At 40.8% G+C, this 16,846-nt stretch overlaps 1 protein-coding gene across 1 annotated transcript in view; it reads right to left on the bottom strand.

Moving 5' to 3' along the window:
- LOC136955661 (uncharacterized) overlaps window positions 1-11,332 on the bottom strand; it is a 45,088-nt gene extending 33,756 nt beyond the window's left edge. The window contains exons 1-18 of the mRNA XM_067249397.1: window positions 11,237-11,332; window positions 11,124-11,163; window positions 10,982-11,030; window positions 9,930-10,032; window positions 9,428-9,447; window positions 9,288-9,302; window positions 8,735-8,840; window positions 7,414-7,438; window positions 7,248-7,332; window positions 7,041-7,159; window positions 6,866-6,923; window positions 6,233-6,299; window positions 6,057-6,081; window positions 4,300-4,421; window positions 4,097-4,209; window positions 3,839-3,979; window positions 3,427-3,468; window positions 907-2,700 (exon numbers count right to left, since the gene is read on the bottom strand). Of these exons, the coding sequence (XP_067105498.1) occupies window positions 907-2,700; window positions 3,427-3,468; window positions 3,839-3,979; window positions 4,097-4,209; window positions 4,300-4,421; window positions 6,057-6,081; window positions 6,233-6,299; window positions 6,866-6,923; window positions 7,041-7,159; window positions 7,248-7,332; window positions 7,414-7,438; window positions 8,735-8,840; window positions 9,288-9,302; window positions 9,428-9,447; window positions 9,930-10,032; window positions 10,982-11,030; window positions 11,124-11,163; window positions 11,237-11,332 (3,020 nt within the window). The remainder of the gene's footprint in view (window positions 1-906; window positions 2,701-3,426; window positions 3,469-3,838; window positions 3,980-4,096; window positions 4,210-4,299; window positions 4,422-6,056; window positions 6,082-6,232; window positions 6,300-6,865; window positions 6,924-7,040; window positions 7,160-7,247; window positions 7,333-7,413; window positions 7,439-8,734; window positions 8,841-9,287; window positions 9,303-9,427; window positions 9,448-9,929; window positions 10,033-10,981; window positions 11,031-11,123; window positions 11,164-11,236) is intronic.
- Window positions 11,333-16,846: the final 5,514 nt, after the last annotated feature.

Below are 16,846 nucleotides of genomic sequence, written 5' to 3'. Positions count from 1 at the left end.
TTATTCATTTAGCAGATGCTTTTATCCAAAGCGACTTCCAAGAGAGAGCTTTACAAGAGCTTTACAACTTAGTGACTACTTTCTCCTCTGTCCCACACTTTTCATTGACAGTACTGTGGTTGGATATTACATTTTCCTCAGCTACTTTACTTTTCGTTAGATTTCCTTTGAACTCTTATTTTTGCTCTCTTGTTGCTCCTGCTGTGTAACCTGGACAGTGTGTAATGGGGGGCCAAACATAGCTTCCAAAAAAGAGCTCACTGCGCTCAATTGCAGCCTTGACAGCACTGTGACAGCAGGTGCAGTCAATGTAATTTGTTAAAGGCAAAGATTCAACAGGATCTGAGGAATCGACTAACTGATTAAGATTGCTTGTGATGCCGTCACCAGTATTTGTCAAGTAGGTTACATGCACTGATGCACTGTTAGCCCCCCCCACCCACACACACACACACACACACACACACAGTCTATAAGGTGACAAAATTGTATAGTGTAAAGTATACTTAATAACTGTCAATAGTGTTAATGTGGTTATAACTATACAGGTGGTCCAGATTATGACCTCAGAACATTCTATACAGATTAAGCAGTGCAAAGCAAGGTGTCTGCAGTGGCTGTCTCACCCAGAGGTAGTCAGTAGCATATGGCTTTAAATAGCAACTTCTCAGCACAAGCCTGTGCATAGGAAGTGCGTCACCCATACAACTTATCCACATTTCAATGCTGATGTTTAAATTTATAAACTCAACAGCTGAGCTATGTGTAATAACCATAGAAACAGATAAATGTATCTGATAGAAAGTCCTATGCCTGAGGATTGGTCTGTATGGGTGTGCTCTACCTCGCTATATAACCATACTAAAGATTTAGGAGCTCTACCTATCTGCTAATGATTCAGCTTACTCAGTTAGCTTATTCTCTCCAGGGCTGGTATGGTCCTCAATCACACAAGTCTCCCCAGAATTCTTATGCTCTTCAGTGAGAACTTTGTCCTCAATGTTCTCCGCATTGTCTTCATTGCTCATAGTTTGGTCCTGTTCAACTGCAGCCTTTCCTGTTATCTGACTCTCTGAAGCTCTCCCATTCACTCTTCTGTTTACTTTCACCTCCGATATTTTACTCCATTCCATTTCAATATTATCCTGAATTGGGTATTGTTTGATGTTTTCTACATTGCTTTCCATTGAAAATGTTTTCTCCTGTTTAGTTGTGCCCTCTTCACTGTTGTTTAGGATTATGTCCTCAGGGACTGGACTTTTGTCTTTTATCCGTGCCAAAACAATCAAATTTTTTGTAAACACAGCCTTCTCTGCATCTTGTTGGTTTTCCTGGACTATGTTCTCCTGTGCAGTAATTTTCTCCTGAGTTTGACATCCCTTAATAAAAGCAGCCTTCTCTTTTATCTTATCCTGATCAGTTGCCTTACATTCTTCACTTATTTCCTCTGCAGATACCATTTTGTCATAATCTTTGGTCTTATTAGATAACTTCTTGGCCTGTATTGCTGAATATTCCTCAATATTTTTGCTAACTGTTGTCAACTCCAATATCTTACTTCGCTCAATACTTTTATTCTCCTGCTGTAAGATACTGTCTTCAATGCTCTGACTCTCCTCACTAAATATCATCTTGGTTATTTTATTGTCCTCAATACTTTTGTTTTCTTCTGTTTCTTTATTTATTGTGCTTTTCCTTTCCTCAATTACACTGAGGTCTTGTACGTTTGTATTCTCCGCTGTTTTGATTTCTCCAATTGCAGTAACCTCCTGTATTATTTGCACTTCTGAGCTTCTCGTCTGCTCAGATATCTGAGATGTCCAATCTTCTTTGTCTACAATGGTAGTTCTTGTACTGTCTTTGTTACTCATAAAACTGTTTTCCTCATCCATTTTTAGTTTATTCTCAGTCTTTATCTCATTGTCAACCTCAGATATCTTACTGGCAAAAACGACAATCTCTGTTTTGTTATTCGCCTTTATATTTTTCTCTTCAATAATGTTTTTATCTTGGTAGGAAACATTTTTGTCTTCCTTCATGAAGCTTTCTTTAGAAATGTTTTCATGTATTTCTTTAATTCCTTCTGTGTTTTCTATACCCTTGATAATCAAAATGTCCTCTGTTGTTTTACTTTTCTCTGGATTTATTTTAATTACTGTTACTTGTTTTTCCTCAGTTGCTTCATTATCTTCTGCACTCTCACAGTCCTCCATCAGTGTAACTTCCTCTGGTATCTGAACATTCTCAGGTCTCTCACTGTCCTGTGCGGTCATACTGACTTCATTGTTAGGTATTTCCTCAATGACAGTAACATCTGTTATTTTGACATCCATGTCCACTTTAACCTGTTCTATAATTTTAGTCTTTTCAGAAATATGACCCTCTGTCACTTCTTTTCTTTGTTGGGCGGCATTATTTTTGTTGTGATCTATATTACATTCATTCAATGTCATGATGTTGTCTCTTGCTTTGCTGTTCTGCTTCTCTTCAGTAGTCATGACTTCCTCAATAACAGTAATATCCTCTGTAATCTCATTTTCTTTAGAACTCCTATTTTCCTGTGCAGTAGGAATATATATGCTGTTGTTAATCTCCTCCACTATAGTAACCTCCACTACTTTAGTCTTAGCAGGAGTTTTAATTTCCTCAGGACTTTTATTCTCTGCGCTCTCGTCGCTCTCCTCCCGGAGCATCTGCAACCTGGACGGTGTGCAGGAGGGGACAAACAGATCTTCAGACAGTCTCAGGCAGTCACAGATTAAGTTTAGATTGGGTAACATAGGGTTGACAGTGAGGGGGTCTTGAGAGTGCAGCATAGGGTAACAGAAGTTTACTGATTCCCTTTGTTAAACAATACTGATAATTATCAAAGAATATCTCTAGGTTGTAAACATATTCTAATGGTTAAGTATTAGAACAGAGGAGACAGCTTCAGAACTTTAGCAGTTCATCGATATAACTTTAGCATTTTATATATATGCAGAATGCAGTTAAGTAGGAGTAGGGTTGTGATGGTAGGGGTGGTCACTTTTAGATTACCAGACATTAAAGGAAAGTCTCAGCTGTGTGACGGTACTGAGAAAAAAGAGGGATGACAATCGCCAAGTACTGTTGTATAAATGAATAAGCTTCACAAACTCCTGTCAGATCCTGACCGCATTCCTCCCTTTTTCATGTCTGTATCTCTGGTGGTGAATGCCCCATTTTTTTAGTATGACGTCAACTTGCTGAGTCTCCCTTTACTGCTCCAGATGGAAATTGCTCATAACCACAGATCTGGAATCAGGTGACCCTTACTCAATGACCTTCAGTCATTGTGAAGTATCATCTGATCCTGTATCAGTGATCATGGACAAACTCTACCCACTCTGAGAGTAGGAGGCGGCAGGATGATGCGAGATAGCAGGAAGAGGGGGTGGGACTTACTCTGGGTCTTCCTCGTTCTCTTCCTCCTGGATATTGTGCAATCTTTGCAAAACAGACAGGGTAATTATAACGTCTCCATAGTGATTACATGTCCTGGGTGTGTATATGTGTGTGAGTTTGTGTGATTGTTTATGTGCGTGTATTTGTGTATGAATTGATGTACCATAGCACTAAGTGCCGCTTTTAGCCCTACATAGCGCTTTTCATCATAATCCAGTGATTATCACCTCAGTGATTCAGACCAAGCAGCAGTGGCACATAGTAACCCTGAACAACAGGAGACAGAGTTCATTCAACCTTGCAAGTTGATTTTAAAACGTATGGGTAAAAGTGAGGAAGAGGATGGACGAGTTAAATTGGAGAGAGTGTAAGTGTGTGAGTGTGCATGTGCGTGTGTGTGTGTGTGACTTACTGCTCTCCGTCAGCCTCCTGCTGTGTGCCTGTGGCCCTATTGGCAGCCTGCTCCTCCTCCAGCTGTCGGATTGCCAGCTCTGCTGCCTGTCTGGCCACCTCTTCAGCCAGCCGTGCCGCCTCCAAACGCTCCTGCTGCAGCCTGCCAGGGCCACAGGGCAGGGTCAGGCGTTAGGGGTCAACGGCCATGGGCCAGGCATCAAGATGTCACATTCAACTTTACAGGAATCACAAGAGAAATACATTAATTCTTCTTCACCTCTCCTCCACTTGAGCTAAGACTGTTTGCTCAGCCTCCTTCTTAATGTTCTCCATCAGGGGAGTCCATCTCTCTGTCTGGGTCTCTGCATCTTCAGCCTGCATGGCCATCACCTGACATCACAGAAAAACATTCATTCACAATCATTGGAGCTCCCAGGCAAGGTCATTAACAATAAAGGTTTCAAAATGTCAGACTCTGACCTCTGGCATCAGGGAGGGGAGGGGATGCTGGATCTGACAACTGGGTGCATCCTGGTTCTCCATTACCCAGTTGGCATCCACCTCTTCCAGAACCATGTCTGTTGGGTCTTGCAGTATGCAGACTACACACCAAACAGGAAACAGGAAGTGGGTAGTGGGTTAAATGTTAAGGATTAAGGGCTCAGTTGATGATTTGTGAGAAAATCAAGGGGGTTGTTATGAATGGCTTAATTTGTGAAGTAGTAGAATAGGTTGACAAGAAAAACATTGTTTGATATTCTAAATGATACATTCAGGCTAATTAACTTAAATAATCACATGCACTTCGAGGGTCTATTGATTGACAAATTGATTGATTGATTTATGGATGGTGTCATACCTTTATCTCAAATCTTAACACCTCACTTGGGAACAACAGAATAATTACAATCCAAAAGGCCATCGTCATTCAACACACCCAAATACATTTCACGCTCTTTATTAGACATAGACATTTATACTGTATAACAAACTGCATCTGATGTAATAATATATTGTTACAAACAATAGGATAGCTGCCTGGGCATAGCTAGCTATTGCCTCTCATGTGACATCAACAAAAACGAATGTCCTCAAAAACACATTATGTGTTACAAGCAAATTCCTCTGTGAACAGTTGTCTATGTTATCTACTGCAATAAATAGCTTTTGGCTCTACTCGTCTTGATCCGAGCAAAACCGTGGGAGTTCTGTACTGAAATAACTCGATGTTGTCCCTCAATCAATGTTTCGCAATAGAAAGAACATATGCAACATAATTACTTATGATTTAACAACAGTATAGTCCTGAGGTACTACACAGTCATGATAAAGGATGGGTTATATTGCCCATTTAGGATTTATAACAGAGGGTGATAGGTTTAAATTACAGCATATTTGGATGATTAATTATTTGGGATATGAACCACCTGATAATGTATCCACAGTAATCCTTGTTTACTGCATGTACAGAGTGTCTAATATTCTATAGTACATTTTAATGATTCATTTATTCACAAGGAATTCCTTATTTTCAAACGTTGTGGAAAATATAGGAAAAAGTGCATTATGCATCATAGCTGCGCAAAAACAACTGAAAGCTTTACAGAGCAGCTAGTTTAGTCTATTTGTTCCATGCTTCCCAGTCTGCGTGAGCATCTGAGTGTGTGTGTGTGTTTGTTTGTGTATTTTAGTGACTCTCTCCCAGTCTTCCTTCTCCTTATGTTTAAGGGGCTCTCAGCGCCTTCCCCCCTGAAACAGAAGGAGAAGAGGAGCCTAGTTAGAGTCTGTCTCAACAGACACTAACCCTTACCATATCATCTACCAATCAGCTCATCAATCAATCAGTCAATCCATCCATAACTCAGAAAATATATTAAGACGTGTAATTCTCTAATTAAATATATTGTGTATTAAGAACTGATCTATGAAGATCAGATCCCCTGTGCTTGACACTGTCCCTCAAAGCCCAGCCTAGTAACTCAGCCAAAAGCCACCCTATAGAGCTACCATTGTCCAATTATCCCTCACTCATTAATGATAAAACTGGCTGTTTGGTCTTTGATGTTTTGGACTCCCATACATGCATACACCCCTGTGTTCTCTGACAGGCCTTGGTGTTGTTGCTGTGTGGGGTGTAGAGTACCATGGTACGCTATTTGATTGGGTCTGTTACCCACTACTGTAATTCACCATAGGGCTCTTCTGTTGTGTGTGTATTGGGTGAGAACACTACTTACTGTTCTGCACATCCTCACAGCCATCCTGTGTGTGACAGAAAAATATAGTTAATTGGTTGTCATGGGTTGTATTTGTATTGTATTCATTTGATTTATTTATCATTATTTCATTGTAAATTAAATGTTTGCTTGTTTGGAAGTCACCAACACTGGTTGTATAACAAAAGGTCACTCACTCCATTGGTCTTGGGGACTGGCTGTGGCAGTATACGCCCCAGGCCCTGAACGATCCAGCCCACCACACTGCACAATGAGAGAACACATCTGAGAATGCACCATACAGGCGTGGTCATTGGAGTCATTACTATAGTAACAGCAGTAACAGCTGTGTAGTTTTCATGGTTATTGCCCTATTAGCACAGTTTTAGAGCAGACAAAGTAGGATACAACCTTTTGAATCCCCTTCTGGATCAATAAAGTTATATATAATCTAAAATCTCTCCAGCACTGTTGGTACACAGCATCAGCGTACAGACTCATTTAGAAAGACAGTTGCAGCAGCAATTCAATATATTCGGCCTGGATAGAATGAGAATGATCAGCTTCGCATTGCATTATTGCCATTCAAAATTGAGTTTATAAAAAGCATATCACCTACTTAGGCTTCTGTCCTTCCTCTCTGTCATGGCATGAAATACCAAGGTTAAGATAAACTTTTTGTATATATTTTTTCAGCAGTAGTTGTTGCTGCAGTTACAGTATAACCCTAACAAATGTTGAGATAACAGTTGTTGGTGTTACTGTTATGTTACAGCATCACTTGAAACACATGTGTATGTGCAAATATAATGAGAACTCAAGACTCTTACTTTTCTCCTTTGACCTCTTCCTCTACTAGTTTGGGGGGCTCAGGTGGTGGAGCAATCACTGCAAGAGTGAACCACACATTTTTGTACAGATATGTTTCTGTCCTCAAAGACAACAATCATTTCCATTATTCGGATTGTGATATTACGAACTGTGGTAATCTATGTGGTAATGTACCTTTCTGTGGGCATGAGTCTATCTTCTCTTTTTTCACCTGGCTTTCTGTGTTGGTTGTGATGTATATCTCTGGCTGAGGAATCACCTTCTCAATGCCATGCTTTATCCAGTCAATTACCCTAAGAAACACACACACAAACACACACACGTTGGAAAGTATTTTGGTATCCAGAGAGAGAGAGACAGACAGAGAGAGGGGAAAAATACCTTGGTGGGAAGGGCTTGTTATTGTCATCAGGCTCTTCGTCAGAGACAAGCTCCACCACAGGGATGTGAGGAAGTGGCTCTGCATCTACAGATTATCATCATCATCACCATCATCATCATCATCCTTGTTGTTTCTATCCACTAATGAAGAAATTGTTTGTCTCACCTGGAACATCTTTAATATCATGCACCTGTGGATAAACACAAGAAGTCAGTAAGGATCCCTAAGGATCCTGATGGATGTACAGTAAATCACTGATGAACAACTCTGAACCTGAGAAGGTCAGGGAGTTGGATCATACCTCGTGCCTTAACAGAGATGTAGCCAAGGCATGTCACAATGTAGAGATTAAGAAAGTGAAAGGTCTGGTGGCTACAAACATAACTAAAATACAACACTTTTGGATTTGCTATGTGAAATATTACATTGATTTACATTTACATTTAGTCATTTAGCAGACGCTCTTATCCAGAGCGACTTACAGTAAGTACAGGGACATTCCCCCGAGGCAAGTAGGGTGAAGTGCCTTGCCCAAGGACACAACGTCAGTTGGCATGACCGGGAATCGAACTGGCAACCTTCGGATTACTAGCCCGATTCCCTCACCGCTCAGCCACCTGACTCCCTATTGACATTGATATCGCGTAGGTAAGATTAACTCTTTTTCTAGGTCAAGAGTCGTTCAACTCACTCTTTTTCTAGGTCAAGAGTTGTTCAACTCACCCTTTTCACAAAAACATTTCCTGCTCTCCTGTCCTGATCAATCTGAAGTCATGGATGGGATTAACCTCATACCTGCATTAGCTGATTTTGCATAGATCAATGGAGCAAGCAAGAACAAGCCCTACTGCCAAACAGGGGGCACAGCTGGAAGGGGAGAGGGAAGGAGGGGAGGCTTTAAGCAGGAAGGTGACCTAGGTCGGAACACTGGTCATCAAAATACTTTTTTTTTCTTCTAAATTGTACTCTGGTCTTTGAGTAAGGGACCTTAAATCAACAATGACTGCAGTATTTTTTATTTTTTTTATCTGGGGGGGGGGGGGGGGGGGGGGGGGTCCAAGGTCAAGTGTCCTGGTCATGCCAGGGTCCTTCACTACTTGGATCTGTTGGACCATTATTGAGCAACTCTATGGCAGAGTGGTTGAACAGCAGTAGGTTTTGGATTGCAAGGGCCATGCTTGCTACTCACTTACTTCTGTCTTAACCTCCGGCACCTTGCTCACCTCTGCAATCTAAATGGAAATGCTGTTAAACAGGGCACAGTGCCACACTGCTCCACTGACAACAGTGGGCTGATGAGTTTCCCTGTTTCTAATTCTTTCTGTGATTTCCACAGAAAGAGTTGGACTTTATCTGTAAAGACAATGATCTCAGACTAACACAGAGACCAGCTACAGCTGAAATGTATTTCTTTTTACTGTACATTAAATCCAGAGCTTAAGTATGTCTTTAAGTCAAGAGTAGAGATTTGATGAATTTGCTGTACCTCTGTGGTCTCCTCTGGCTCTGCCCCCTCCTTGTATTTCTCATCCGGCTGTGGAACCACTTTGCCCAACTCCTGAACGATCCATCCAATGACTCCTGGCCCTTGTCTATTTTGATGAAGGTATTAATGCATATACATTCATCAGCATGCTATTTTCTTTTGCTCTGCAACCCTGCTGCTTGGATGCATGGCTAGATGTATGCACTAGGGGGCAGTAGGGGGTCAATGAAAAGCACTCTCACTTTGCTGCAAATTGAGGAGCTCTACCCTTCTTGGAATGGCTGAATAATTATGTATGCATCCACAAACAATTTTTTTTTGTTGATCTGGACCTTTTTTTGAAACACCAAACAACTCTGCCACATCATTTTAAAAGATATATTTAGATTTGTGAAGATATTACTGTGTAAGTGTTTAAAATGTCATTATCTAAAACAAGTTGATGTAATTATTCCACCTTCTATGGTAGGAAGAATGCATGCCAGGCTTTAAAATAGCAGCTTCGCTATTAGCATTGTAGCATAGTGTAAATGTAATTCTCTTGATTACTCACTCTTCATCAGTCTTACTGCAATTCACCCAAGAGGTAAAGAACACATGACACATGACACACATCAGCTGACTGCATGCACATATACAAACACGCACATATGCACACTCACCACTTTTTAATAAAATCACACAGTGTCATACCTGCTCACTGCACTGTCATCCTGTTCAGCAGAGATTAATGTGGGATCAGATAAAGAAGAGATAAGACAAATACATGTGTCAAACCATATGTTACCATGGCTCCAGTCATACCCCACACTGATTCGCAATACTACAGCTAGGATTACAATCAGGACTCGCAACTAACTTTTTTTCCTCACTGTCCCAGTACCATCCCAAAGTGCAAAATTAACCATCCCACACTGAACCTGTCCCTAAATGTAAATTCTTGTGTTTTTCTTCTTTGCATTTTGACATTCTGACAGGGGTCTAGGTTATTTTCAACACTATTTAAGTAATCCATCCAGTCGTGGGGCTCAAATCAATGTCAGAATTTCTATGTGAATACATAAACAATAGAATACACAATTTTCTTGGTTGTATCATGGTGGGGCTAACACAATTCTTGGTGTGGCTGTGGCCCAACCAAGCCAGATTACAATGTTCAGCAGTGCTAAACTACAAAACTAGACTTGGTTCTTACCTTGGTCTCTGCATTGGCCCGGCCAAGTCTGGGTGTTCCGGCGGGCTGGGGGAGGGCGTTGACAAAGCCGTGAGAGATCCAAGTCAGAACCCCACTCTGACTACTAGAAACAAACACAACATCTCTTTAAGGTGAAGGCTTAACGGAGGACTAAGGATAAAATTACTTTTAATTGGACATAATAATAATATTTATAAAGCACTTTATATTAACTAAAATCTCAAAGTGCTACAGGTTAAAAGCAAGAAAGGTCGAATACAATTTAATTAAAACAATCATGTCGACCAAAAAAAAAAATATATATATATATATAGAAAAACAGAAAAAATGGTCAATCAACAAAAGGCTCTGTTAGAAAGATGTTTTTTTAGGCCACGTTTAAAAGCATCCACAGTCTGTGGTGTCCTCAGGTGATCAGGGAGAGGATTCCACAGACTGGGAGCGGCTGAGCAGAAAGCCCGAGCTCCCATGGTACGAAGCTTAGTCCTTGGTGGTTTCAGTAAATGTTTTTCAGCAGATCGGAGGGTCCGTCTGGAGGTTTGTGGGGTGAGAAGTTCTTTGAGGTAGGGGGGGGGGGGGGGGCATTACTGTGGAGACACTGATGGGTGAGGAGGGAAACCTTGTACTCAATCCTGAATGAGACATTCACCAAAGACATATTTTTGTCACTGTATTATACCTGCAGACAGTAACAGGAGGATGCGTAGCTCCTTCCTACCATTAACAATTTAGCTAATAATAGTTTACTTCAATAAATACCACTGTGGCTCCACAGAGTAGAAGCCTGATCAGAATGTAGATATTAGAGGTGTGTGTACTGTGCTGTGTAAAGTTACATGTGGTGGAAAGTCACTCTAATCCTGGGTGGTGTTGAAATTGGCACTGTTGTCCTGTACAGGGGATACTGATGTCTAGTGGATTTCTTCTGATCATGTGATCCTTATCTGATCACTCTTATTCTCTGTCCTGGTATCTATGACACCAGCCAAGGTTATTGGGTCAGAAGGACCTCTAAACACTGAAAATAACACACACACAAAGTAGTCACTCACTTTTCCTCTGACACCTGCTCCTCCTCTTTTGGCTTGGCAGGCTTTGAAGCTAACAATCAGGTCAGAGTATCAGACTATGGGATGTAAAACAAGTTCAGGAAATGCATTTAATGACTTAGTCATGGGTTGAGAGGACTCTTACCTTCTTGTTTCTTTTCTTCCTTAAAAGATACTTTCTTCTCCTGTGAAAAAAAAAGTGTTATGATGGTGAACAAGGTAGACAAAGACCCCTGTTCCACACACACACACACTTACTGAGGCTGGCGGAGGTTCATTAGGTTTTTCTGAATTTTCTAAAATCCCAGGGGGTTCAGGGGGCTGGGGAACCACTTTCACCACCCAGCTGAACATTCTGAAACACACAAACACACTGATTAACGAACGAGAACACAGACAAGAGGATTCCCTATTTTTCCACTTCCGTCATCCTGTCAGTGGCTGGGTTGTGGATCATGGCTGTGAGTGGCTGAGTGTCACTCTCAATCATCTCTGATGGCCTTTGGCCCTCTAGGGTTTTTCAGTCTTCTCTCCCTCTCCTAAACATCACCTCATTGTTCATCTCCATGTCCATTCTCATGTTGCGGACAGATAAAAAGAGGCATTCTTGGAAATGTGCAATTTTAGTAGTGACACACTACTTTCAATCTTGGCATATTACAACAAAATCAACATATACTGTAGTTAGACAACAGAGGAGTGCATTAAGGCAAAATCTTATGGATACAGCTGTTGGTACACTGAAGAAAAAAAGCAAAGCATTGTGGCCCACATAAGTATAAACTACTGCTCCATACATGGGTCTTTACCATAGTTATCCCAAGTTACAACATCCAACCAATACAGTGCAAGTACACATTTAGCAAAATATCTAAGTATGTGTCCAACAGGTCACCAAACTACGTCCTTGATAGAAACCAACTGAGTAGACCTGCTGTACTAGCTGCAGTTAGGGAGTGTAGGGTGCCTATGCCATGATGGATTCCTGAGGTTGGTCTGCACAGCTTACCTGAGCGGCTTCAGCAGTTACCCGGCATCCCAGAGGTGGTGAGTGTGTGCAGGCTGCAAGGAGCTTCGAGATGTGGGAGGATTACCTGAAACTGGGCTCTGCTAATGGGATTACTGGCTGAAGGACTGTGCGGTTTCCCTCTGTAAGGCAGAAGGGGTGGGGGCTAGGATTAGAGACCTGGATCCTGGGGCAGCATGATGGAACAAGCAAGGGTATGTGGCAGAGTGGAACCAGAATTGGCACACCGGTTCCCAGTATTATAAATCAAGGTCCATTGGCCAGAACCAAAGCCAAGTGTGTTGTACCGAGGTCCGGGACTCTCACAGCCCAGGTAGACTCATTCCTTTGATGTATTAGTTGCTATCTAGGAAACTGTGATAACTGAACAATGAAATAAATTCAAAAGAAACTCAGTTAATGTTCACTGTGTCTGGTTCTCATTAACTTTATTGTATTGAGCCCCTCCCATCAGTGTGTCTCTTCTAATCATAGCATTAGAAGGATGACGGAAGGGTCAGCGTCACAAAAAGAACAACCTCTGACAATCTGTAATACCACTTCCTGTCAGTAAGACCCTGTCTTAAGGATAGGATACTGACAGAAAGAGGAAAATAGGAACAGAGAAAGAAGGATACAGGAAGGTTGCTTTCAAAGTCTTTCATTTTAATTGGACGCAGGATAACCACAAAAAACACTGGGGTGATGTGCTTTACTTAATGTGTTATTGCCAGGCTAGTTTCAGGCATATGTACACTAGGTCTCACAGGAGAACCTGCAGGCAAGGAATTCCTATGGCACATCGGATCTGTGAGGGCAGATGTATTCTGTGTCAGTGTGAGCAGTACGCTATGCTACACCATAGAGGTGTGTCTCCCTGGTAACTGTGGAGAGTGACAGATTTCTAAAACTGTTAATGTGCCCCCTAGAAGGATTAGCTGCTAACAAGGATCAGTTCAGCGTCAGCAACAGAGAGGATTGAACTGCTGGCATCACAGATCTTTGAATAGGATGAAGCTGTGGATAAAGGTCTCTGTGGTCGGACAACGAAAGACTGGAGTGAAGGGTCCTTGGTTTCCTGGCCACACTGTTTACAGGGTCTGCTGAGCGTTAGGTAGTGAAGTACATTAAAGTGTAACATGAAGATATGCAGTTTAATAAACATATTGAGAAAATGCGGAAGAATAAAAGAAAGAAAGATTATCGCAGCAATCTGTCAATCATATAGTATAATATTATATACAAAATGGAGTGAGTACATACACAGATACATTGTGATTTCCATGTAAAAGTTCCAAGTAAAAATTTAATAGGGGGATGTTCTTTCTTATCCCTGGGTAGATAGTAGTAGAACAGTACACACACACAGAATCTCATTAGGCGATAAGATGCTAATCTAGTGGGGTTTTAACTAAGGACTAAGAGGAAGAGTCTAAGAACCCTGTCCCTTGTGACCGGGAAGTGATGGGCAGGGCAGGGATGAAAAGAAAAGGAGATAAAAGGTAGAAAGCATTTATAACATGATTCACTGTTTGATTTTCTAAGATGCTCTGCAGTAGCGGTCCTAGCACATTTGGCGCCCTAGGCAAGATTTATCACCAGTTCATTTGCTAAAGTAAAAACACATTATTTACTCAAATTAAACATTGTGCTCACTCCGTGTATGTGCGCTTGAACATGTACACTATACAGAAAACAGTATTGGGACATTACACCACCGTCTAGCCAATACTATACAATGTAAGAAATTAAATATAAAAATATAAAATAATATATAAAGAAGAGCGCAACATGGTTGGTGCCAAAATTGTGTAATGTGCAGTAAAGTGACAGGTGGATTTTATGAGAGTGCTAGTGACAGTTGGGAGTTCTGGGCCTTACTGATGAGGCCAGCTGCAGACGGAAAGAAACTGTTCTTGTGGCGTGGGGTTTGGCGACTGGTCATTAGGGGCAGGTGCCCCACCTGTTATCAACAGAAAGAACTGCTTATTTTTTGGGTGTGCTTTGCCTTCGGCAAGGGCACAACCTTTGTTCTCTCACATATATATTATTATTTTTATTTTTATTTTTTTTTGCCCCCCTAAAACTCAGTCAATATTTGGCCTACATAGACAACGTAGGTGTCAAACGTTTCGTCTTGGTAGCGATTGAGTTGCTTCTATTGGAATTTACATTCCGTTGCATGGTTTAGGCTTAAGTTAAGTTTTTGTGGCGAAAAGTGAAGCTAACGGTGGCTAATTTGCTAGCCACAGTCACTGACGTTACTAACGTCACTGCGTCACTAACGTCACGAAAACACGCGTGACTACCTTTGGCAGAACATTCGTTTCGCATCTGTTAACTTGGGGGATAGCTAGGCTAACTATAGCTTTACTGCAAGGCAGCTGCAGAAACGCCACAAGAAAAGAGGCCAGGGTGATAACTATTTACTGATTTTACTTTGTGTTATGACACACAATTGTGATGTGTAATGTACAATATAAGATGATATTATGAAGGAAGTACATCTACTTTCGGAAACAGTAGTCTACTATTTCACTGAAGTATTAGCATCATGACATTAGCCTGACCACTGTAGCCATACTACAGTGGTCTATGATGTATCTGTTTTCAATCGTTAAAATAAACATTCCTCACATATACATTTTCGTTGTAGGATTTATTATGACATTAGATTACAAGTAAACGATTTGTGGGTGAAATTATCATTACCTGTGGTTTCAATCCAGTGTATCACTGCAACGCTGTAGCCTACGCGAGACACTACAAATCTACACAGCTGTTTAGGAAGTCAAACGGCGACAGAACATGTTCGGCACTCCCCTTACTTAAATCAAAAGTCTATCTAACTACTAACTTGAACTTCATTACCACAGCCTAAACTTTGTCAATCTGTTCATGAAAATAATGAATTTCAGCCTAAACCGTACAACGGAACGTTAAATCCAATTCAACCAACGCAATCGCTACCAAGACGAACACAGCAGTAGTGTACCGTAGTAGTACAATTTACCGGGGCAGCTTCTCCACACAGAGCTATATCGCATTTTGCGTTGTTACTGACAATGATCGCTACCAGCGAGCTTTTTATGAATGAGCGATTTTCCACTAAATAAATGTCAAGCTTATTTACGTTTTGGGGGGCATATTTTCAGTTAGCAGATGGTACTGTTTGAATCGCGATTCCATCTTCTACCTGCCGGGTAACGTCGTAGAATAATCTTCAAAGGGGGTTCTTTGTTAATGAATGAATGCAATGAGTAGGCTAAATGCTTGAAAATATCACGAGAAGGGAAAAACTTAAAAGGACGTTTAAGTCATAGAGATTAGGTCCATTTTTACACCGGTCTGCCAAATTTATTTGTTTTGATTCAACGATGAGGCTGCCTCTTGCAGGGGAAATGAGAAGACATCTATTTCATTCTACACTTCACTCGTATTTTCAGTTGTAAATGAGCAGCAAAAAAAAAAATGCTTTTAAATCTATGTAATCTTTATAAATAATAAGTATGCATTTTTATATAACATATACAGAAATATCAGTTGTAAAAATGTCATTCAAAAACGGACCCCTGTGCAACCGACGCAAGCAAGCTCTCTAGTTACAGTTAATGTTGTTCAGTCAAGACACTCACGTATTATATTTGAGCTTTTATTGATAACTACAGACATGGAAATAGATTTGACTTCGGCAGTGTATGTGTCTAGGGGACCCAGTCCCTGCCTCTAGCATTAGCGAGCAATATACATACATAGAATATGAGGCAGGGAGCAAATAGAGATATAATCCCCCTGATACATAGAACATAATTTTTTTTATAATTTAAAGGAATTATGTTTGTCTTTGCTCTCACTTCCATCCCAGATGAGAAAGAAGACCAGTGCTGTCACCAAGGGTACACAGAGTACTGCTGCCAAAGACAGAAGAAGACCAACTCAGTTACTCCCCTCAACTGTGGAAGTGAGATCATGATATATTGTCAGATCATATTTGTTCATTTAGGCTTTCCCACTTTAATTGGCTCTCCCACCATTTCAAACACACACACACACACACACATACTATTTTCAAGTAAATGGACAGTGTTGGTTGTGTGTGATGTCATCTTCTGTTGTGTGATGGTGTTTCCTGTCCAGGCCCAGATCCTGCTGAGTCCTCCAGTGTCCTAGGAAAAGAGATACAGAAGAAGAAGTCCGTTAAAGGCTTCTTCCGCAGGATATCTGCAGCTCTCTCCAAGGCGTTCTGTTGTAGCTGCATGACTCACCAGTAGAGGCAGCCGCCTGCTTCCTGACCTGACTTCCGTGACAGAGAGGACCTGTCCCTTCAACAACCACCGTAGCCATGCCTCTGAAATGCATAACAAAGCTATTCATAACTTTTGTATTAATAAATACAATTAAAAACATTGTCAATTATGTCATGAAAAATGACGTTGTGTCTTTGGGCAAGGCACTTCACCATGCTTGCCTCGGGGGAATGTCCCTGTACGCTCTGGATAAGAGTGTCTGCTAAATGACTAAATGTAAATGTATTTCAGGATAACTGAATGTTTCCCCATTAACATTGGGCACCATTCTTATTGATTCCAAGTTGTCTCATCTGCTCACACAGTTGCCGAGGGAGATGTCTGAACCCAAATACTGATATAAGTTAGGTTTTCTTCCTCATTGTTTTATGTGTTTTACTTTTACTTTGTAATGCTATCAAAGAAAATGTGTATTTTATAGGGGTATGAATCTTTTGGTACCTCTCGATTCGAATTGATGCTAGGGGTCATGATTCGATTAAAAATCGATTCACATTTTTTTTGCAATTTTTATTACATAAAAATAGATAAAAATAAAAATGATTTTTTACATTT

Source organism: Osmerus mordax, chromosome 13 (assembly GCF_038355195.1).
Source record: "Osmerus mordax isolate fOsmMor3 chromosome 13, fOsmMor3.pri, whole genome shotgun sequence".
In the NCBI taxonomy this organism is placed as follows: domain Eukaryota; kingdom Metazoa; phylum Chordata; class Actinopteri; order Osmeriformes; family Osmeridae; genus Osmerus; species Osmerus mordax.
This window is presented reverse-complemented; position numbering and strand designations above follow the sequence as displayed.